Source organism: Magallana gigas, chromosome 10, assembly GCF_963853765.1.
Source record: "Magallana gigas chromosome 10, xbMagGiga1.1, whole genome shotgun sequence".
Taxonomy (NCBI): domain Eukaryota; kingdom Metazoa; phylum Mollusca; class Bivalvia; order Ostreida; family Ostreidae; genus Magallana; species Magallana gigas.
In genome coordinates this window covers 604,736-629,292 of record NC_088862.1, presented here as the reverse complement: position 1 = coordinate 629,292, position 24,557 = coordinate 604,736, and the positions used below count along the sequence as shown (strand labels likewise).

At 34.4% G+C, this 24,557-nt stretch overlaps 1 protein-coding gene and 1 long non-coding RNA gene across 2 annotated transcripts; both read right to left on the bottom strand.

Annotated features, from left to right (window-relative positions):
- Window positions 1-2,708: 2,708 nt before the first annotated feature.
- LOC136272417 (uncharacterized) lies at window positions 2,709-5,244 on the bottom strand. Its single transcript, XR_010710419.1, has 3 exons — window positions 5,197-5,244; window positions 4,461-4,499; window positions 2,709-2,867 (listed from the first exon to the last, which is right to left on the bottom strand). It is a non-coding gene; the product is annotated as an uncharacterized lncRNA (long non-coding RNA).
- A 5,394-nt stretch (window positions 5,245-10,638) lies between these two features.
- Window positions 10,639-21,029, bottom strand: LOC117683946 (FK506-binding protein). The gene is made up of 5 exons (XM_066073466.1): window positions 20,972-21,029; window positions 17,177-17,332; window positions 16,342-16,474; window positions 11,374-11,419; window positions 10,639-10,681 (listed from the first exon to the last, which is right to left on the bottom strand). The coding sequence occupies exons 1-5, from the start codon at window positions 20,972-20,974 to the stop codon at window positions 10,639-10,641; spliced, it is 381 nt and encodes a 126-aa protein (XP_065929538.1). The 5' UTR covers window positions 20,975-21,029.
- Window positions 21,030-24,557: the final 3,528 nt, after the last annotated feature.

Genomic DNA, 24,557 nt, shown 5'->3' with positions numbered 1-24,557 from the left:
CATCTCGTGTACACCTATTTAAGCATCCAAATATACAGAGTTAGTTAGTAAGTACTATAACTGCCAAAGAACAAAATAAGACAATAACACCTGTTGTGTATAGAACCTAAGATGAAAGACGCTGTTGTGTTTCTGATCAGCTTCTGTACACATATATCGCACGAGTGATTTTTGTTCATGTGAAATCACGACGCCATTACCAGCTATGCGGGAAATAAAGTTGAAAGTTATTTAATGAAATGTGTGGTCTTTTTTCGTTCGATGCTTGCATTTAATTTACTAAGATTTTGTGTACATGTATTTATCTATAATATATCATATAAGAGTGATTCTTTGTTTATTTATTGCTACATAAATAGCTAAAGTACAAATCACTCGAGTCACCGGTAATATGTGGTTGTCATTTACTACAGCACATCCACATATATTTAAAAACATGATCTGCAATGTTTTCTTTTCTCATTTTTAATTGGTGTAAAGTTTAGCTGTAGATTAATTACCAAATCAAAAGGTCCGCGTAACTGAATCCGGCATTTTTTATTAATTTAAAAGGGATATAAAATTATATATTATAATATTTCAACCTTGTTTAGCCATAATGTATTCATTTCTAAACACATACGCTATTTTTTTAACGTCTCAGGAAACGAATTCTCTCTCTCATTCCTCTCTATCTCTCTCTCCTGAGAATCACTTAAAGCTATGTAAGGCCCAGTATGTACCCAATGTTTCAAACATTTCATAAAAATAATCAAAATAGTATAACCACGAATTGTGTGAACATTAATAGTTTACCATGTTTAAAAAATCGGCGATGCAAGTTTTGAGATGATTTAGGTCTTAGAAAGGAAATTAAATTAAAATATTATGTAACTGTTTTAATAAGAATTACAGTTTTACAATGTAAATCTTAGTATGTGTTTTCTAATCCCGTATAAAAAAATGTAGCAAAAAATTGAACTTAACTGGTTAGCGATAATCTCCGTCCGCATTCATCGAAAAACATTAGGTCAACAAGCCGTATATGGAAGTTGCACGCTTATTGCACGGAACGGTACGCTTTTTTGCCCGTCTGGAGGCGGGTCTTGCATAAATTATCTTGCACGCTTTTTGCACGGTACGGTTCGTTTTGTGAACGGTACGGATCGTTTTTTGAACGGAACGGTACGCTTTGTGAACAGTACGTTTCGTTTTGTGAAAGGTACTGTTCGTTTCTTGCACGGAACGGTACGGTTCGTTTTAGAGGTGTAGTAGCACGTTTCAGGGTCTGTATATATCAACTTTTTTCATAACATCACAAGAATTACCACACGCGCTTATCGCTCGAGGGTTGCAATATTGTGAATAACAAAAATAATTCAGAACGATTTGCCATTCTCAAACGTAAACATAAGTACATTGTTATCCTACTAAACAGCCAATACTGGGATATGATCTTGGTTGGTACGTGATAAAATCTTCCAAGAAGTCCTTCGGGCTTCACGTGATTTGATCACATTCCAACCAAGTTAATATCCCAATGAACTTATAAACTTGCTGTTTATATTTTAAGTAAACTTTTTTATGACCACACCATGATTATCTCATGCGATTATCGTTTGACGGCAGTAAATAAACTTTTTGTCTACCTTAGTTATACGGGTATAACCTGAGTTGTGGCAGTTTACGCTTTATAATCCGCGTAACTGATTATCAAAAAGAGTGTGAATTGCTCCAATCCAAATTATACGAAAATAACTTATGTTATACGAGAGGATCTTGGTTAGATACTGAGTTCATTCCTTATACAGCGTAATTATAATTGAGTGCATTTTCACTTTTTAAAGTGATAGTGATCTGTTTAAAATTCGAACGTAACGTCAAGCGGTTTTGTGCGTTTTCACGTTGTTGCATTGTGACGTGCTACCCAGGTTATACAAAGGACTATGTGCGGTATGATCAAATATATGCCCCCAATTTTAACCAATTTTTAAATAGTATCGTATAAAAACCAAATCTTCATAAATCATTATTTAGTAGTCGCCTATCACTTTAATCTTGATTTTAGTCACCATTGCTTATTCGCTGTTTATCTATGACGTCACCTAAATGACCTAATTCCTGCAAATTTGCAAAAAAATGAAAATATTGTCATTTTTGCGTTATATTTTGCATTCGGAAGTATAGAGTGCAGGTCTGCTCAAGTACGATTTTAACATATGTTTTTCTTCAGATATTTATACACATCATATTAAAAAGTGGTACTTGAGCAAGCCTGCGCTCGATGTTTCCAAGTCGAAAAACAATCAGAAAACACCCATATTTTGCTACAAAAACATCAATTTATCAAAACAAGCCAATCTTTATGACGTCATTTCTACATTATGACGTCACTGTGGTGTTAACCTTGTACACCCTTATTTTCAAGATGATTTTAACTTCTACCTTATTTTTAAATCTCTTTATAAAACTTTAATTTTGGGGGCAAAAAATGCATAAAACCGCACTTAGTCCTTTAACTATTTATTTCTCTTCAATCAATTGTCGCGTTACAACCAGAATGAAATTATAAGTAATACACAGTAAAAAAAGGTTTACATGGATATATTTACATTCTGAAGATTTTTGCTTGAAACGTGTGTTGAAAGTTACGGCAGTTATAACACTGCAACACACACAGGATACTCAGATGATAAAATGTTCAAATAAAAAGTGATGGAATTGGTAAATCAAGACAAATTTTAATAGAAATGCGTGCAAGTGTGGTATATAAATGTTCCAAATTTATAACACAGTCATTTTATGTAATGTTTTAATTAAACATGCGATAAGTCCGCAACATCTTGTTGGCAAGGGAGGTGGGTCAACAGCCGTCGCTAGAATTGGACCTAAAATAGACAAAGAATCAACGAATTTTGAAATGCAAAATTAAAAGAGAAGACAACAAGAAGGCAATACCCCTCGCCTAAGGACACCCCTGCGAACGTGTTTGGAATGTTTTCTTTATCGTTGCTAAGTAAGTAATAAATCCAGAGGTGCTTGAATGAATGTTCACGAGACTTCACTGAGATTTGTTCAGTTCCTGTGAAATTTCAAGCAGAAGTATAAGTGTTCGGATAATATTCTCAAAATACGTAAGTACTGGTCGTTTTTCATATCATATCCTACTTTGATTTATGTTAAAACGGGAAAAGCTTTTAAATGTATGTCTTATTTCACCATCTAGCAGTTATTTATATTAAACGATAATATTCAGAACAGAGTTATCGTTCGCGTTCAACCACGTGAAAGGTAGTTGGTAACATAAACATTGAGTTGCTTAATAAAATCATAGCCATGTTTGATGCTTGTGGTGTGCAATACCATATTTAAAAAAAATATAATGGGTGTCTGTTTTGCATTAAAACTTAGTATATCGAGCCATTTTCATGTAAGTTGTTGCAACAGCAGACAAAAACTGATTTTTGTATAGTCTCATTTATTTCTAGAACACATTTTATTCACCAATTAATGAAGAAAAAGTTTAAAATCAATAAACCTCTAGATTTTATATTTGACTACAAGAACCTAGATACTGTGAAATAGACTTTATACACGAGGTACGATTTTTACTGCGAAACTGAAAGGGTCAAATAAAACCACGTGGTCTAAAATTTAAATGACAATAACATTCGCAGGGGTGAAGGAGCAATCGCCATATTTCTGGTCAAATCAGATGTTGTCAGGAAAAAAAGGGCAAAAAAAGTTCTTTATATTTTGCTAATAAAATTTATCAGCCGGGGGTATTTTCATGAAGCGGGAGGCAATTCCAAAGAAAAAAAAATCTTTTTGGCCTAATTAAAAAATTAACCAATACAAATCTTGTTTAGCAAGATTTTTAAAACTTTCTCTATAAAAAGTTTTTATTATAAGAATTTTTCTTTTATTTATTTGTGTGTGAACATTTACCAAACTACCAATCCCCCATGTTGTCCCAACTTACTCTCGTGGATCACGATAAAAACAAACCTCAATCTAACTACATGTGGATTCTTCCATACAAGTAACAGCGTTTCTGAATGAATGGTTTTGGAGAGAAAGATTTTTAAAAAGATTAATCAACATATTCCAATGACATAATTTAACTCCCAACTGTTGTCCAACCCTAACCCCCTGGGAATATGATTGAAAAAAAAATAAAAATGAATCAACACTATTTAAGGATGCCTATGCTTCCATACATTTTAGCTTTTACTTATTTGGACTAATGATTATAATTCAATTCTAATAGTTTAAGACATGCAGGACTTAAATGAACTTAAATTGGCATTCATCAAGTTAATACAATATACTTTCTTGCCCCAACAATTATCTCTCATGAAACAGCTTTTGTGTTCAGAGAGAGAGAGAGAGGAGATAGAGAGAGAGAGAGAGAGAGAGAGAGAGAGAGAGAGAGATTCTGCAAAATACTAATGCCTAGTTATTGTAAGAATATGGCTTACCCGACAGTAAGTAATTCCACTTCAAATTCTTCAGCTCCGCTTCAAAATAAAGTTAAATAATTAAAATATGTATACAATAGACACATATGAACATAAGTAACCCACTGTTTCGATATGTAGACATTAAATCATAAAAATGTATTGAGTGATTCTCCTAATCTTTTTTATTGAAAAGTAAACATCCTGCATAATTTTACAATTTTTGCCATTGAAAAAAAATATAACATAATACCCCCCCCCCCCCCTCTCTCTCTATCTCCTTTATATCGTTTTTCTATCTATGTCATTAATCTTAACCTTGTATGAGCAATGCTTTTCACTGATTGGTTGATGGGACATTGGTGGCTATGACAAAATTATCTATGGTATTGATAAGTATAAACATAAAACAAGTGTTTTTATATATCCACATCTAAACACTCTGGTCCTATGTATATTTAAGCCATCCACGAAAATTGGCCCCCATGAAATTTAATGATTCCACAGTATCCACATCTAAACACTCTGCTCCTATTTCTATTTTTCATTATACTCATGTTTCAATACCATAACAAGCAGAGTGGATGACATTAGGCCGTCTAGTTCTCACAATGAAATCTGTATCCTTACAATACTATCAGGGGCATGTTTAAGGCGTAGCACAGCTGTGTCACATTTCTCTGTCACAACAATAAGTAAATTGATATATTTTTCCAAACAATAAAAAGGTTTAACTTTAAACTCAGCAAAAACTCACCTTTTCCTTGGAATTACTAGCTTCCTCTTTCCCCCTTGTTTCATTCCTGGACAAAAATAAGTACCCTGATTTAATTACAATTATATATCATAATAAATAATCTATTAAAAGAATGAAAACTTCTTTTTTATTCTCATTAAATTATTATCAAATGACAATATCCTGTTACATACAATGCATGGGTTACTTGAAAAATCAACTTCTCATTGTATTAATGGTACAGACTCTCATTTCTAAAATAACAATTACTTCACCTCTTACATTAGTTTAACCAAAACAACAACTCTTACTTCTTCTATGTTGATAATGAAAAACAGCCCAACACCTCTTTCAACTGACTGTAACTAATGACAACTACATTTCACCTCTTACATCCGTATAACTAATGACAACTACACCTCAACTCTTACATCTCCGTATAACTAATGACAACTACACCTCAACTCTTACATCTGTGTAACTAATGACAACTACACCTCAACTCTTACATCTGTGTAACTAATGACAACAACACCTCAACTCTTACATCTGTGTAACTAATGACAACTATACCTCAACTCTTACATCTGTGTAACTAATGACAACTACACCTCAACTCTTACATCTTTGTAACTAATGACAACTACACCTCAACTCTTACATCTGTGTAACTAATGACAACTACACCTCAACTCTTACATCTGTGTAACTAATGACACTACACCTCAACTCTTACATCTTTGTAACTAATGACAACTATACCTCAAATCTTACATCTGTGTAACTAATGACAACTACGCATCACCTCTTACATCTGTGTAACTAATGACAACTACACCTCAACTCTTACATCTTTGTAACTAATGACAACTATACCTCAAATCTTACATCTGTGTAACTAATGACAACAACACCTCAACTCTTACATCTGTGTAACTAATGACAACTATATCTCAACTCTTACATCTGTGTAACTAATGACAACTTCACCTCAACTCTTACATCTGTGTAACTAATGACAACTATACCTCAACTCTTACATCTGTGTAACTAATTACAAGTACACCTCAACTCTGACATCTGTGTAACTAATGACAACTACATCTCAACTCTTACATCTGTGTAACTAATGACAACTACACCTCAACTCTGACATCTGTGTAACTAATGACAACTATACCTCAACTCTGACATCTTTGTAACTAATGACAACTACACAACAACTCTTACATTTGTGTAACTTATGACAACTACACCTCAACGCTTACATCTTTGTAACTAATGACAACAACACCTCAATTCTTACATCTTTGTAACTAATGACAACAACACCTCAACTCTTACATCTGTGTAAGTAATGACAACTACACCTCTACTCTTACATCTGTGTAACTAATGACCCCGATACCTCAACCCTTACATCTGCAACCCTTACATCTGTGTAACTAATGACAACAACACCTCAACTCTTACATCTGTGTAACTACTGACAACAACATCTCAACTCTTACATCTGTGTAACTAATGAAAACAACACCTCAACTCTTATATCTGTGTAACTAATGACCACGATACCTCAACCCTTACATCTGTGTAAGTAATGACAACAACACCTCAACTCTTACATCTGTGTAACTACTGACAACTTCACCTCAACTCTTACATCTGTGTAACTAATGACAACAACACCTCAACTCTTTCAACTGACTGTAACTAATGACAACTACATCTCAACTCTTACATCTGTGTAACTAATCACAACTACACCTCAACTCTTACATCTGTGTAACTTATGACAACAACACTTCAACTCATACATCTGTGTAACTAATGACAACAACACCTCAACTCTTACATCTGTGTAACTAATGACAACTACACATCAACTCATATATATGTGTAACTAATGACAACAACACCTCAACTCTTACATTTGCTAATAAAATTTATCAGCCGGGGGTATTTTCATGAAGCGGGAGGCAATTCCAAAGAAAAAAAAATCTTTTTGGCCTAATTAAAAAATTAACCAATACAAATCTTGTTTAGCAAGATTTTTAAAACTTTCTCTATAAAAAGTTTTTATTATAAGAATTTTTCTTTTATTTATTTGTGTGTGAACATTTACCAAACTACCAATCCCCCATGTTGTCCCAACTTACTCTCGTGGATCACGATAAAAACAAACCTCAATCTAACTACATGTGGATTCTTCCATACAAGTAACAGCGTTTCTGAATGAATGGTTTTGGAGAGAAAGATTTTTAAAAAGATTAATCAACATATTCCAATGACATAATTTAACTCCCAACTGTTGTCCAACCCTAACCCCCTGGGAATATGATTGAAAAAAAAATAAAAATGAATCAACACTATTTAAGGATGCCTATGCTTCCATACATTTTAGCTTTTACTTATTTGGACTAATGATTATAATTCAATTCTAATAGTTTAAGACATGCAGGACTTAAATGAACTTAAATTGGCATTCATCAAGTTAATACAATATACTTTCTTGCCCCAACAATTATCTCTCATGAAACAGCTTTTGTGTTCAGAGAGAGAGAGAGAGGAGATAGAGAGAGAGAGAGAGAGAGAGAGAGAGAGAGAGAGAGAGAGATTCTGCAAAATACTAATGCCTAGTTATTGTAAGAATATGGCTTACCCGACAGTAAGTAATTCCACTTCAAATTCTTCAGCTCCGCTTCAAAATAAAGTTAAATAATTAAAATATGTATACAATAGACACATATGAACATAAGTAACCCACTGTTTCGATATGTAGACATTAAATCATAAAAATGTATTGAGTGATTCTCCTAATCTTTTTTATTGAAAAGTAAACATCCTGCATAATTTTACAATTTTTGCCATTGAAAAAAAATATAACATAATACCCCCCCCCTCTCTCTCTATCTCCTTTATATCGTTTTTCTATCTATGTCATTAATCTTAACCTTGTATGAGCAATGCTTTTCACTGATTGGTTGATGGGACATTGGTGGCTATGACAAAATTATCTATGGTATTGATAAGTATAAACATAAAACAAGTGTTTTTATATATCCACATCTAAACACTCTGGTCCTATGTATATTTAAGCCATCCACGAAAATTGGCCCCCATGAAATTTAATGATTCCACAGTATCCACATCTAAACACTCTGCTCCTATTTCTATTTTTCATTATACTCATGTTTCAATACCATAACAAGCAGAGTGGATGACATTAGGCCGTCTAGTTCTCACAATGAAATCTGTATCCTTACAATACTATCAGGGGCATGTTTAAGGCGTAGCACAGCTGTGTCACATTTCTCTGTCACAACAATAAGTAAATTGATATATTTTTCCAAACAATAAAAAGGTTTAACTTTAAACTCAGCAAAAACTCACCTTTTCCTTGGAATTACTAGCTTCCTCTTTCCCCCTTGTTTCATTCCTGGACAAAAATAAGTACCCTGATTTAATTACAATTATATATCATAATAAATAATCTATTAAAAGAATGAAAACTTCTTTTTTATTCTCATTAAATTATTATCAAATGACAATATCCTGTTACATACAATGCATGGGTTACTTGAAAAATCAACTTCTCATTGTATTAATGGTACAGACTCTCATTTCTAAAATAACAATTACTTCACCTCTTACATTAGTTTAACCAAAACAACAACTCTTACTTCTTCTATGTTGATAATGAAAAACAGCCCAACACCTCTTTCAACTGACTGTAACTAATGACAACTACATTTCACCTCTTACATCCGTATAACTAATGACAACTACACCTCAACTCTTACATCTCCGTATAACTAATGACAACTACACCTCAACTCTTACATCTGTGTAACTAATGACAAGTACACCTCAACTCTGACATCTGTGTAACTAATGACAACTACATCTCAACTCTTACATCTGTGTAACTAATGACAACTACACCTCAACTCTGACATCTGTGTAACTAATGACAACTATACCTCAACTCTGACATCTTTGTAACTAATGACAACTACACAACAACTCTTACATTTGTGTAACTTATGACAACTACACCTCAACGCTTACATCTTTGTAACTAATGACAACAACACCTAAATTCTTACATCTTTGTAACTAATGACAACAACACCTCAACTCTTACATCTGTGTAAGTAATGACAACTACACCTCTACTCTTACATCTGTGTAACTAATGACCCCGATACCTCAACCCTTACATCTGCAACCCTTACATCTGTGTAACTAATGACAACAACACCTCAACTCTTACATCTGTGTAACTACTGACAACAACATCTCAACTCTTACATCTGTGTAACTAATGAAAACAACACCTCAACTCTTATATCTGTGTAACTAATGACCACGATACCTCAACCCTTACATCTGTGTAAGTAATGACAACAACACCTCAACTCTTACATCTGTGTAACTACTGACAACTTCACCTCAACTCTTACATCTGTGTAACTAATGACAACAACACCTCAACTCTTTCAACTGACTGTAACTAATGACAACTACATCTCAACTCTTACATCTGTGTAACTAATCACAACTACACCTCAACTCTTACATCTGTGTAACTTATGACAACAACACTTCAACTCATACATCTGTGTAACTAATGACAACAACACCTCAACTCTTACATCTGTGTAACTAATGACAACTACACATCAACTCATATATATGTGTAACTAATGACAACAACACCTCAACTCTTACATTTGCTAATAAAATTTATCAGCCGGGGGTATTTTCATGAAGCGGGAGGCAATTCCAAAGAAAAAAAAATCTTTTTGGCCTAATTAAAAAATTAACCAATACAAATCTTGTTTAGCAAGATTTTTAAAACTTTCTCTATAAAAAGTTTTTATTATAAGAATTTTTCTTTTATTTATTTGTGTGTGAACATTTACCAAACTACCAATCCCCCATGTTGTCCCAACTTACTCTCGTGGATCACGATAAAAACAAACCTCAATCTAACTACATGTGGATTCTTCCATACAAGTAACAGCGTTTCTGAATGAATGGTTTTGGAGAGAAAGATTTTTAAAAAGATTAATCAACATATTCCAATGACATAATTTAACTCCCAACTGTTGTCCAACCCTAACCCCCTGGGAATATGATTGAAAAAAAAATAAAAATGAATCAACACTATTTAAGGATGCCTATGCTTCCATACATTTTAGCTTTTACTTATTTGGACTAATGATTATAATTCAATTCTAATAGTTTAAGACATGCAGGACTTAAATGAACTTAAATTGGCATTCATCAAGTTAATACAATATACTTTCTTGCCCCAACAATTATCTCTCATGAAACAGCTTTTGTGTTCAGAGAGAGAGAGAGAGGAGATAGAGAGAGAGAGAGAGAGAGAGAGAGAGAGAGAGAGAGAGAGAGATTCTGCAAAATACTAATGCCTAGTTATTGTAAGAATATGGCTTACCCGACAGTAAGTAATTCCACTTCAAATTCTTCAGCTCCGCTTCAAAATAAAGTTAAATAATTAAAATATGTATACAATAGACACATATGAACATAAGTAACCCACTGTTTCGATATGTAGACATTAAATCATAAAAATGTATTGAGTGATTCTCCTAATCTTTTTTATTGAAAAGTAAACATCCTGCATAATTTTACAATTTTTGCCATTGAAAAAAAATATAACATAATACCCCCCCCCTCTCTCTCTATCTCCTTTATATCGTTTTTCTATCTATGTCATTAATCTTAACCTTGTATGAGCAATGCTTTTCACTGATTGGTTGATGGGACATTGGTGGCTATGACAAAATTATCTATGGTATTGATAAGTATAAACATAAAACAAGTGTTTTTATATATCCACATCTAAACACTCTGGTCCTATGTATATTTAAGCCATCCACGAAAATTGGCCCCCATGAAATTTAATGATTCCACAGTATCCACATCTAAACACTCTGCTCCTATTTCTATTTTTCATTATACTCATGTTTCAATACCATAACAAGCAGAGTGGATGACATTAGGCCGTCTAGTTCTCACAATGAAATCTGTATCCTTACAATACTATCAGGGGCATGTTTAAGGCGTAGCACAGCTGTGTCACATTTCTCTGTCACAACAATAAGTAAATTGATATATTTTTCCAAACAATAAAAAGGTTTAACTTTAAACTCAGCAAAAACTCACCTTTTCCTTGGAATTACTAGCTTCCTCTTTCCCCCTTGTTTCATTCCTGGACAAAAATAAGTACCCTGATTTAATTACAATTATATATCATAATAAATAATCTATTAAAAGAATGAAAACTTCTTTTTTATTCTCATTAAATTATTATCAAATGACAATATCCTGTTACATACAATGCATGGGTTACTTGAAAAATCAACTTCTCATTGTATTAATGGTACAGACTCTCATTTCTAAAATAACAATTACTTCACCTCTTACATTAGTTTAACCAAAACAACAACTCTTACTTCTTCTATGTTGATAATGAAAAACAGCCCAACACCTCTTTCAACTGACTGTAACTAATGACAACTACATTTCACCTCTTACATCCGTATAACTAATGACAACTACACCTCAACTCTTACATCTCCGTATAACTAATGACAACTACACCTCAACTCTTACATCTGTGTAACTAATGACAACTACACCTCAACTCTTACATCTGTGTAACTAATGACAACAACACCTCAACTCTTACATCTGTGTAACTAATGACAACTATACCTCAACTCTTACATCTGTGTAACTAATGACAACTACACCTCAACTCTTACATCTTTGTAACTAATGACAACTACACCTCAACTCTTACATCTGTGTAACTAATGACAACTACACCTCAACTCTTACATCTGTGTAACTAATGACACTACACCTCAACTCTTACATCTTTGTAACTAATGACAACTATACCTCAAATCTTACATCTGTGTAACTAATGACAACTACGCATCACCTCTTACATCTGTGTAACTAATGACAACTACACCTCAACTCTTACATCTTTGTAACTAATGACAACTATACCTCAAATCTTACATCTGTGTAACTAATGACAACAACACCTCAACTCTTACATCTGTGTAACTAATGACAACTATATCTCAACTCTTACATCTGTGTAACTAATGACAACTTCACCTCAACTCTTACATCTGTGTAACTAATGACAACTATACCTCAACTCTTACATCTGTGTAACTAATTACAAGTACACCTCAACTCTGACATCTGTGTAACTAATGACAACTACATCTCAACTCTTACATCTGTGTAACTAATGACAACTACACCTCAACTCTGACATCTGTGTAACTAATGACAACTATACCTCAACTCTGACATCTTTGTAACTAATGACAACTACACAACAACTCTTACATTTGTGTAACTTATGACAACTACACCTCAACGCTTACATCTTTGTAACTAATGACAACAACACCTCAATTCTTACATCTTTGTAACTAATGACAACAACACCTCAACTCTTACATCTGTGTAACTAATGACAACTACACCTCTACTCTTACATCTGTGTAACTAATGACCCCGATACCTCAACCCTTACATCTGCAACCCTTACATCTGTGTAACTAATGACAACAACACCTCAACTCTTACATCTGTGTAACTACTGACAACAACATCTCAACTCTTACATCTGTGTAACTAATGAAAACAACACCTCAACTCTTATATCTGTGTAACTAATGACCACGATACCTCAACCCTTACATCTGTGTAAGTAATGACAACAACACCTCAACTCTTACATCTGTGTAACTACTGACAACAGCACCTCAACTCTTACATCTGTGTAACTAATGACAACAACACCTCAACTCTTTCAACTGACTGTAACTAATGACAACTACATCTCAACTCTTACATCTGTGTAACTAATCACAACTACACCTCAACTCTTACATCTGTGTAACTTATGACAACAACACTTCAACTCATACATCTGTGTAACTAATGACAACAACACCTCAACTCTTACATCTGTGTAACTAATGACAACTACACATCAACTCATATATATGTGTAACTAATGACAACAACACCTCAACTCTTACATCTGTGTAACTAATGACAACTACACCTCAACTCTTACATCTGTGTAACTAATGACAACTATACCTCAACTCTTACATCTGTGTAACTTATGACAACAACACTTCAACTCATACATCTGTGTAACTTATGACAACAACACCTCAACTCTTACATCTGTGTAACTAATGACAACTACACATCAACTCATATATCTGTGTAACTAATGACAACAACACCTCAACTCTTACATCTGTGTAACTAATGACAACTACACCTTAACTCTTACATCTGTGTAACTAATGACAACTACACAACAACTCTTACATCTGTGTAACTAATGACAACTACACCTCAACTCTTACATCTGTGTAACTAATGATAACTACAAATCAACTCTTACATGTGTAACTAATGACAACTACACATCAAATCGTACATCTGTGTAGCTAATGACAACTACACCTCGACTCTTACATCTGTGTAACTAATGATAACTACACCTCGACTCTTACATCTGTGTAACTAATGACAACTATTCCTTAACTCTTACATCTGTGTAACTAATGACAACTACACCTCGACTCTTTTATCTGTGTAACTAATGACAAGTACACCTCAACTCTTACATCTGTGTAACTAATTACAAGTACACCTCAACTATTACATCTGTGAAACTAATGACAACTACACCTCAACTCTTACATCTATGTATCTAATGACAACAACACCTCAACTTTTACATCTGTGTAACTAATTACAAGTACACCTCAACTCTTACATCTGTGTAACTAATGACAACTACACTTTAACTCTTACATCTGTGAAACTAATGACAACTACACCTCAACTCTTACATCTGTGTAACTAATGACAACTACACCTCGACTCTTACATCTGTGTAACTTATGACAACCACACCTCAACTCTTTCAAATATTTATCTAATGACAACTACTCCTCATCTCTTACGTACATATATGTATCTAAAGACAACTACACCTCAACTCTTACATCTGTGTAACTAAGAAGAACTACACCACAACTCTTTCATCTGTGTAACTAATAACAAGTACACCTCAACTCTTACATCTGTGTAACTAATGACAACTACATCTCAACTCTTATATCTGTGTAACTAATGACAACTACACCTCAACTCTTACATCTGTGTAACTAATGACAATAACATATCAACTCTTACATCTATGTATCTAATGACAACAACACCTCAACTTTTACATCTGTGTAACTAATTACAAGTACACCTCAACTCTTACATCTGTGAAACTAATGACAACTACACCTCAACTCTTACATCTGTGTAACTAATGACAACTACACCTCGACTCTTACATCTGTGTAACTTATGACAACCACACCTCAACTCTTTCAAATATTTATCTAATGACAACTACTCCTCATCTCTTACGTACATATATGTATCTAAAGACAACTACACCTCAACTCTTACATCTGTGTAACTAAGAAGAACTACACCACAACTCTTTCATCTGTGTAACTAATAACAAGTACACCTCAACTCTTACATCTGTGTAACTAATAACAACTACACCTCAACTATTACATCTGTGAAACTAATGACAACTACACCTCAACTCTTACATCTGTGTAACTACTGACAACTACACATTAACTCTTTCAAATATTTATCTAATGACAACTACTCCTCATCTCTTACATATATGTATCTAAAGACAACTACACCTCAACTCTTACATCTGTGTAACTAAGAACAACTACACCACAACTCTTACATCTGTGTAACTAATGACCACTACACCTCGACTCTTACATCTGTGTAACTAATGATAACTACACCTCGACTCTTACATCTGTGTAACTAATGACAACTACACCTCAACTCTTACATATGTGTAACTAATGACAACTACACCTCAACTATAACATCTGTGAAACTAATGAAAACTACACATCAAATCTTACATCTGTGTAGCTAATGACAACTACATCTCGACTCTTACATCTGTGTAACTAATGATAACTACACCTCGACTCTTACATCTGTGTAACTAATGACAACTACACCTCGACTCTTTTATCTGTGTAACTAATGACAAGTACACCTCAACTCTTACATCTGTGTAACTAATTACAAGTACACCTCAACTATTACATCTGTGTAACTAATGACAAGTACACCTCAACTCTTACATCTGTGTAACTAATTACAAGTACACCTCAACTCTTACATCTGTGTAACTAATGACAACTACACCTCAACTCTTATATCTGTGTAACTAATGACAACTACACCTCAACTCTTACATCTGTGTAACTAATGACAATAACATATCAACTCTTACATCTGTGTATCTCATGACAACAACACCTCAACTCTTATATCTGTGTATCTAATGACAACTATACCCCAACTCTTACATCTGTGTAACTACTGACAACTACACATCAACTCTTTCAAATATTTATCTAATGACAACTACTCCTCATCTCTTACGTACATATATGTATCTAAAGACAACTACACCTCAACTCTTACATCTGTGTAACTAAGAACAACTACACCACAACTCTTACATCTGTGTAACTAATGACAACTACACCTCGACTCTTACATCTGTGTAACTAATGACAACAACACCTCAACTCTTACATCTGTGTAACTAATGACAACTACACCTCAACTCTAACATCTGTGTAACTAATGACAACTACACCTCAACTCTAACATCTGTGTAACTAATGACAACTACACCTCAACTCTTACATGTGTGTAACTAATGACAACTATACCTCAACTCTTACATATATGTATCTAATGACAACTACACCTCAACTCTTACATCTGTGTAACTAATGACAACTACACCTCAACTCTTTCACCTTAGAAACTAATGAGATCAACCCCTCAATCTCAGATCTGTGTAACTAAGGTCAACAATTTGTCAGCTTTCTATTTCTTGGTATGAAACCATTGTCTTAATTACACTTCACTGATTACAATTTTTCACATGTGTCAGCATATTCTGATTCTCTCTTGCCTTTCAAATCTGTTTTAAGTTCAAGGGCATTTTCTTACCTTTAACTCCGCTTTCCATCTTTCTACACACTTCCCTTTTTCCAATAATGAAGCTGATTTTTTCTATTTTGATTATCCTTCTAAAACTTTTCTTTTCTCCTGTCTGACGCAGTGTCTTTTTGCAGATACATACCTATTACATGTAATATAATTTAAAATTAATAAATAAAAATACATATATATACCTGCTTTTTTAAAGGAAATGTGTCTGAAAGTGATCTAAAGAACAGCTAAATACATAAAGGTATGAACTTGAGACTTATGTCACAGGTGATAGAACTCAACTTTTATATTGCATTAGGCCCCTTGTTTTCATCATCAGTCGAGTCCTTGAAACGTTCAACTTTTAATTCCTATATTTCCGTGCGCTCACTTTGCTATTGAGTGTTCACTTGTGCTCTCTGCTCCATTCACACTCACTGTTCACTTTGCCCTCACTGGTCATTCATGATCAGTGTTCACTTATTGTTTAGTCCTTCTTTATTTATTATCATTCAAATCTCAAAAGTGGTCTTTATAGGAGTTACAACAAAATGAGGAAGGAAAGCATGCATAAGGGTAGAAGAAAATATTCATTTCACATTAGAGACATCATTTTAGTCAGAATTTAATACATGTAGTAGAATTTTCATTACACTTCATTGAGCAAGTCTTTAGATATTACAAACAAAGCCCTGTTTTTTGTTGTGTTTTGTTTTTGATTATTTTGCGACTTCCTAAATACCCTCTAATGTTCTTACATTACATTGTTCACTGTGTACAAAGAGTATTATATTACATTGTTCACAGTAAGTATTACATATTACACCACTGTGTACAGTGAATGTTACATTACCTTGTCTCCCTCCTCTGCCTTTGACCCGTACCCCGGGCGGAGGTCTTCAATCAACACCCCTCCTGGGAGGACACGCCTATTGATTTCTGGGGGTTTTCGCTTCTTTGCTGCTGACATTTCCATGACTGTTGTCAATTTTTGCCTCCAATTGGCATTCTACAAATAATACAATTCACACCTCAGATAACGCTGGTTATGTACTTGTTCTGCAATGTCACCCCTTTATATTCCTAACGATTCACCAAAGAAAGCTATACATTGTTTAAATATTTAGAGTCAGTAATTTTATTTCCCCTTATGTTTGCAATGGAAATCAGCAACCTTCAGTTTCCTGTAAATTTTTAACACACATAGCCTTATCACGGTGCACAAGCACAAATCTACAGTGATCATGCTATTTTAATATATTTATTATTGTTAGACTAAATGAAATGTTCAGTTTAATATGTACTGTCTAAATAGCATGTAGTTAATGATAAATAAGGCTGTTATGTGATATTACTGTTTCATATCCCTGCATGACAAAGAGCGTAGATGATGCCTTTACGGCAAACATTGCAATACAAAATTAACATCAATATGAATATGATAAGAGATGTTTGTAAAACACTTATGCCCCCATCCTTTTGAAACATCTGTGAAGAAAATGAATAGAAACTGCAAATAATTGAAACATATGCAAAGAAAATGAGCAAAAATACTGCAAATTAATTGGTTTTTTACATCCAAGAGGCAAAACTCTGGTGAAAATTGCTCAATCGTACCTACAATTAAACCTGGCCTAGATATTATCTTGAAAAACATGTATAGCAAATTTCATCTCAATATGTGCATCCTCTGCAATGCAAATGACCAGAAACTGCAAATAATTGGAATTTTTTCTATGTCCAAGGGGCATTACTCTGTCGGAAAATGCTTAATGATACCCAATATCTTATTTGACCTAGATATTATCAGGATAAACCTGTATATTAAGTTTCATTTAAATATATCCATCCTTTGAAGAAGATGAACAGAAACTGTTGGTGGAGCGACCGACCGACATTCCAACCGACGGAGAGACAGACAGCAGCAAAGCAATATGGCCTCTCTTCTTCAAAGGGGACATAATTAACAAGCACAATATTTTTTTTTTCTGCAAACCCTGGTTTGTAAAAGGAATAACAACATCTGAGAAGAAGTATTTAAAGCTTAATTATGAGATAAGAGAGAAAAATAGAGATAGAAAAAGACTTGGAGAAAGAGAGTACTCTAGTTATGTTGGGTAAGTAATATGGGTCAAAGTAATCTTTTAAATTGTAATTTGAAAGAAAAATTCTTTGAGAAGCTTTACCGTAGTAAAAACCCTGTTTCTTTAGATTAATTCAACTACTGTCAACACCAAATGTAAAAGAATTCATCACGTTAGGTGAATCAATATATCAGGAATGCATGCTCTTGTTATCCTTTTTTGTGTCCAAGTGATCCGTTATATGTATACAGGTATAAAACTGTGTATCAATTGTCTTGTATGTGTCTGTGAGCTGTACAGCTGTTGACCAATTAACAATTATAGAATATATTTTACATTTCAGTGTTCAGGATGCCTATAATTATGATAATTTCTAATCGAAACAAAAAGTTGTTTTAAAGTGGTCATCCGTACTCAGACGCATCATCAATTTAGCAGATTTAAGCTTTAAAATCAAAAAAAGATATTTGTTCGGATTTACCATTTTTTGGCCTAATTTTTAATGTTTAATTGATAATTCTGAATTTGATAGAAGCAGTCAAGTGTAGATAATGTCTACAAGTTTATAAAGGTTTTGATCTTATTGAGTCAAAAAATTGGAAATCATGAATTTTTGTACTAAGATTTTAGTATGTTTGTGTCTATATATGCAGAGGTAAGGTACTGTTTATTAAAAAAATTAATTTGTACTCAATACATGTAGTTTTGAAAGAAGAATTTTAGGGTTTATCAAAGCAAAGAAATAAAATGCTGTTTTCTGATGTATTTTTAATTTTTTTTAGCTGCATTTGATAAGGGGGTATATGTGTTCTAAAGGTCGTAGAAAAAAAGAAGCATGTGAAGTCCTATATTTTTTTTTGCTTTTTAGTTGCAGTAGACATAAATCTAATATTTCAAAGTTTAAAAAATGGTGTTTTGACCATAAAATTTTTCATTAGATTTTTGTAACATTTCATTTCAAAATTCAATTTTAATCAATCAAATAATGATAATCACACTTGTTATTACTTTCTTACATATCTAATGAATAATTAAAACATTTAAATCTTTGTGGTGCTTTGATATTTTTTTTAATATGAGCCAAATAATGATTTTGGTTGAAATCATGTAATCGAAGAAGGGGGTATGCATCTTCTGGAGACTCTAGTGGTAAAAGTAAATAGTTATGACATGTATTATTGGAGCTTTTTTATTACGTAAGGTATTATTCTACTGAAAAACATCATTACTTTAACCACAAAGATCCTGAGTAGGGGCCTACCTTAAAGCTGTATTTGAACTTGTGCAAAATTTAATGCAAATTAAATTTAAACAAATTGAAATATTGATCAAGATTAAATAAATTTCATTGTCAAATTGTAGTTCTGAAGATAACTCGATCTATGTTAATATACTTTTATTTCAATTACATTAGTTAAACTCGCTGAAAAAAGCATTTTCTATGGCAAACTGTACGCGCATAATTTATGCGCATGTAGCAATTTGTTGTGTTACCCGTTGCTAAGTGTGTTGCTAACGCTGAGGGTAATAGAAGTGATTATCAACTGCCTCTAAACCAATCAGATTTCAGCATTTAACGTGAAAGTATAATAAAAAACATTATGCTCTATGTAAAACTGATCAGATCAGATTAATTAATTGTACATGCAGTTGAAAATAAAAACCATGGATTACTGATGAGAGGCAGTCCTTGGAATATCGCTCGAAACACAGACTCAACATAATGTTCTAATGAAGTATGTCTGAAAATAAATTTAGAGAGAGAGAGAGAGAGAGAGAGAGAGAGAGAGAATGAGAATTACATGTAGAATCACAGAGATGAATATATGTCTCAAATTATGTACATCATATAATACAAAAAAATAAGGACAAAAACATTAACCATATTATATTTGTTCAAACAAAATGGCCTCTTCAATCACATGTACTTGTGTAGTTCAAATACATGTGTATACTTGGAATGTCATACTTTCTATATTGTTTTCAAAATTTCCCTTTTTTGTACTATTCTTATTATTATAAATTCATTTAATGTGTCATGCTGCAGATGACTAAACATACTGTTACTTTTCTCTATTATGTTGAAGCTGAGTCAGTCACCACCCACCCCCCCCCCCCCAAAAAAAAAAATTAAAAAAAATCACATTTCCCCTTGGTTCACCCTTGATCCACAGACGGTGCACGTTGGTCGAACGACACCGAGAGACTGCAGAAGCATGCGCAGTTCATGCAATGTCTGCCGGGGGTTACTTCTCTGCTCGAAGTGTCCTTTATTTGATTCAATATAAAACATAAAAATGGCGTTCATATTGAACACTTGCGCTGATCAAGATTTTTTAAAACCGAGAGCGGGGATGGGAGGGGCAATTAAAAAATCATTTACCAGGCCTAGGGATGTCCGAAACCTTTTTCTGGTATCTAACCTATACTTTGCCGAAACTTCTCTTGATCCGCACATGGAACGCAGTTTTAAGTACTAGTATTTATCTTCCTCATTTGGCGAAACCTATACGTAATAACTATTTTCAAGAAATCCCACAAAAATAAAATCTAATATGTCTTACCATCTTTGATCCTAGTGTGATTTCTCCACGTCCAATCGCGATCTGATGACCTGTGACTACTAACCGCCACTGCAGTCACGTGGTGTCCGGTGTGACGACACCAGGTATGGTATTTTCCAGAAAAAAAAATTAAGAGCGGGTCGCAAAAAGTTAATTATATATGCACAAGAGGAGATCTAGAACTCATGGAAAGGACAGACCCCCTCCCCTAAAAACTTTAAGTACTAAACTGCCCACAGAAGCCTCCGACCCAGCTTGAAAACAGAGAGAGAGAGAGAGAGAGAGAGAGAGAGAGAGAGAGAGAGAGAGAGACGGACGGACAGAGAGAGAGAGAGAGGTAGAGAGAGAGAGACGGACAGAGAGAGAGAGACGGACAGAGAGAGAGAGAGAGAGAGACAGAGATGGCGTTCAGACGGATGGAGAAATTGGGCACGGACAAACAAAAAGTACACAAAGGAGGGGGGTGGGGGTTAGAACGAACCAACTAAGAGAAACCATTACACGAAAACTGCCGATTTTAAAATAAGTTTCCTTCGGGGATTCTGTAAAACCAACTTATAGCCGATATCGGCTTCTAATCATCTTAATATGATTTTTTCTGTATATTTTAAAAGAGACATAAAACATCGTTTTAGCTGTACATGTACATACATGTACAATGTACGATTGTAAACAAATGCTTCCTTGGGAAAACGAGGAGCAGAGGGAAAATCTAGTTGTGATTACCGATAGATTGGTTGGAGTGGGTTGTTTCCGTTGACCAGTGGAGGCCAGTTGCCTGTTTTCTTGTTAATATATATTGGCTGTTGTTGTTCGTGGATAATGATGTTTTATTCCTTTTAACTCACCTGGCCAAAAAGCTGAAGTAAGCTTTTCTAATTTATTTTGCCCGGCGTCTGTGTGTCTTTTGGTCTGTCAGCCTGTCTGTCTGTAAACATTTTAGATTTTTAATCTGATCTCTATAACCACTGAGACAATTTCATCCAAACTTGGCACAAATCATCCTCAGTTCTTGTTAACATGAAGGGCAACGCCCTATTCCAAAGAGTGATGATTAAGAATTATTGAGATTGGGTTGGTATCTTTAAAAATTCCAATTCTCAAATTTAGGCGATCCTACAGCGACAAATGAAGATGTTGTTGCGATGTTGCGGCGCTGTACGATGCGTTACTCTGTGTAACTTTGCGTGTTATTTTTTAAAGGTCGCAGCTCTATAGCCTAAAGTACGCAGCCTCTGTGTTTTAGGTTTACGGTGAAGATGCATGACATTCATGCTCCAAGGGGAGCAACTCTTATATATTTTCAAAGATATCTTATCAGAATTCGCGTACATATAAGATATAAAATAAACATAATTATTTTATAAAAGTATATATTTCAATGATAATATTGTAATCCAGAAAATACTTTAACGTTTTTCAAATCACCATTATCATAATTTAGTGTATATGGGTGTTTTTTCTGTTGATCAATTACTGCATTTTTAACTCAAACTATTTAAACTAGTACGCTAAACTACATTGAATGTTGACGGCCTAACCAGGCACGTAGCATCAGGGGGGGGGGGGGGGGGGCTGCCCCTTTTTCTCGCAGCAACAATTTTTTAAAAATTTACATATAAAAAATTGAATTATCATGGAGTTGCCCCCCCCCCCCCCCAATTTTGGGAGTATGTAAAAAATTGATATAAAAATAAGGAAGGGAGGAGTGAAAGAATTGTATATAAATATACTACGCCCCCCCCCCCCCGCCCCCCACGGATTAGGATTTTGGAATTTGAAGATTTTTTTTTCTTTCTTTTTTGCTTGTCAAGATTTTTTGGATGAGTCTGCCCCCCCCCCCCCCCCCCCCCCCACTTTCAACTTCAATGTACATTCGTCGTGTACACGAGATGAGGGAATGTAGGCGTAGAGGTAACGGTTCGGTCAGGCGCGCTCATGGCCATGATCTACGTGTAGGTGTGCAGCATAGGCGTCGGAACCAGGGGGGGGGGGGCTTTTTTTGCAAAGTTAGACCTAACCATTAGGCACATAGCATAATAGGGGCTTCAGCCTTGGATTAGGAATTTCATGATTTGGGGAAACAAAATTTGGTAGGTAAGAAATTTTTTTTAACTATAGGTATACCCCCCCCCCCTCCCCATGGATTAGGATTTTCATGATTTTGGGAATTGGTTTTTATCAAGATTTCTGAGGATTAGTCTAGCCCCCCCCCCCCCCCCCCACCACACTTTCAATTTGCTTCCGACGCCACTGTGCATTATTAGTTTCAGTGAACAAATACTATTTAATTTGACGAATCTCAACTATGGCAGCAGTATACAATTATTTAATGCCTGAACAGTCGATAGACCCGAATATTTTTCCCGAGGTGCAGGGAACAGCTCAGTATGATCTTTTACCCGAGGCCAGCGGCCGAGGGCAATAGATTATGCTGAGCTGTTCCCTGCACCAAGGGATAAAAATTCGGGTCTATCGACTGTTCAGGCATTAAATAATTGTTTTATTACCTAATCCCATGTTTAGTATTTTGTGTTTACAATTATAAATTACAGAAGGTTTTCTTACCATGAAGATAAATCTTAAGAACAATAGTAAAATAAACATAATAAAGTTATCTTTTAATCTTGTAGCCATTTCACTTTTTCTAAAATACGTTGCCAGTCCAATAGATCGCAGTCTATTGACCGGCGGTCCAATAGATCACAGTCTATTGACCGGCAGTCTAATAGATCGCAGTCTATTGACCGGCAGTTCAATAGATCACTTTCAAATCTGAATACACATACAAAATAGACGAAAATATTTAATTTGTAATAAAACAACAAAATCCCTTTGAATAGGTAATAATTTACATTAATTAACGTACATACATGTTACAAAGAAGACTGATGTTGACGGTATAGTAATTTCCGACCTCTTGGTGGGGTGGACGTGATCGAGGCTAGCTGTAGTACTCGTAAACTAAATACTTAATTAAACTCGATTACTATTCGTTGTCCGGTGTTATATAGTGCCTTTTCCCCCTAGCCATCTTTCCCCCCGGAAAAATGGCTATATAGCAGTTCTTCCCCCGGAAAAATGGCTATATAGCAGTTTTTCTCCCACGGAAAGCTGACTATATAGTGGGCTTTCCCCCTTTTTATAGCCAGATTACCCCCACGGAAAACCTACTATATAGTGGATTCCCCCCCCCCCCCCCATTTTTACTTTCCGGCCATCTTTATTGCGGACCATTCGTGACAATAATTTGCAATAACTGATATGATATTAATTTCTCACAAAAAAGGATAATCATGGCATTTATTTTTTTCAACCCAAAATATGAACTAAGGCATGCGCCTTCATAACATGCATATGTCATCATCGTTTATTTCACCTGTTCTCACCCCTTTTTGGAACACCTTTTACACGGATTTCGGAATACCTCGAATCTTTTTCATCTAATCGATGCTTATCTACAGTTTTGACTTCGACGTTATGAACACGTGAGAACACATTTGAGTGAAAAAACGCCGGTTTGGAAATTTAATTTTCCAATGTATTACCATCAATGTATAAGCTTAAAAACAATTATAATATATTT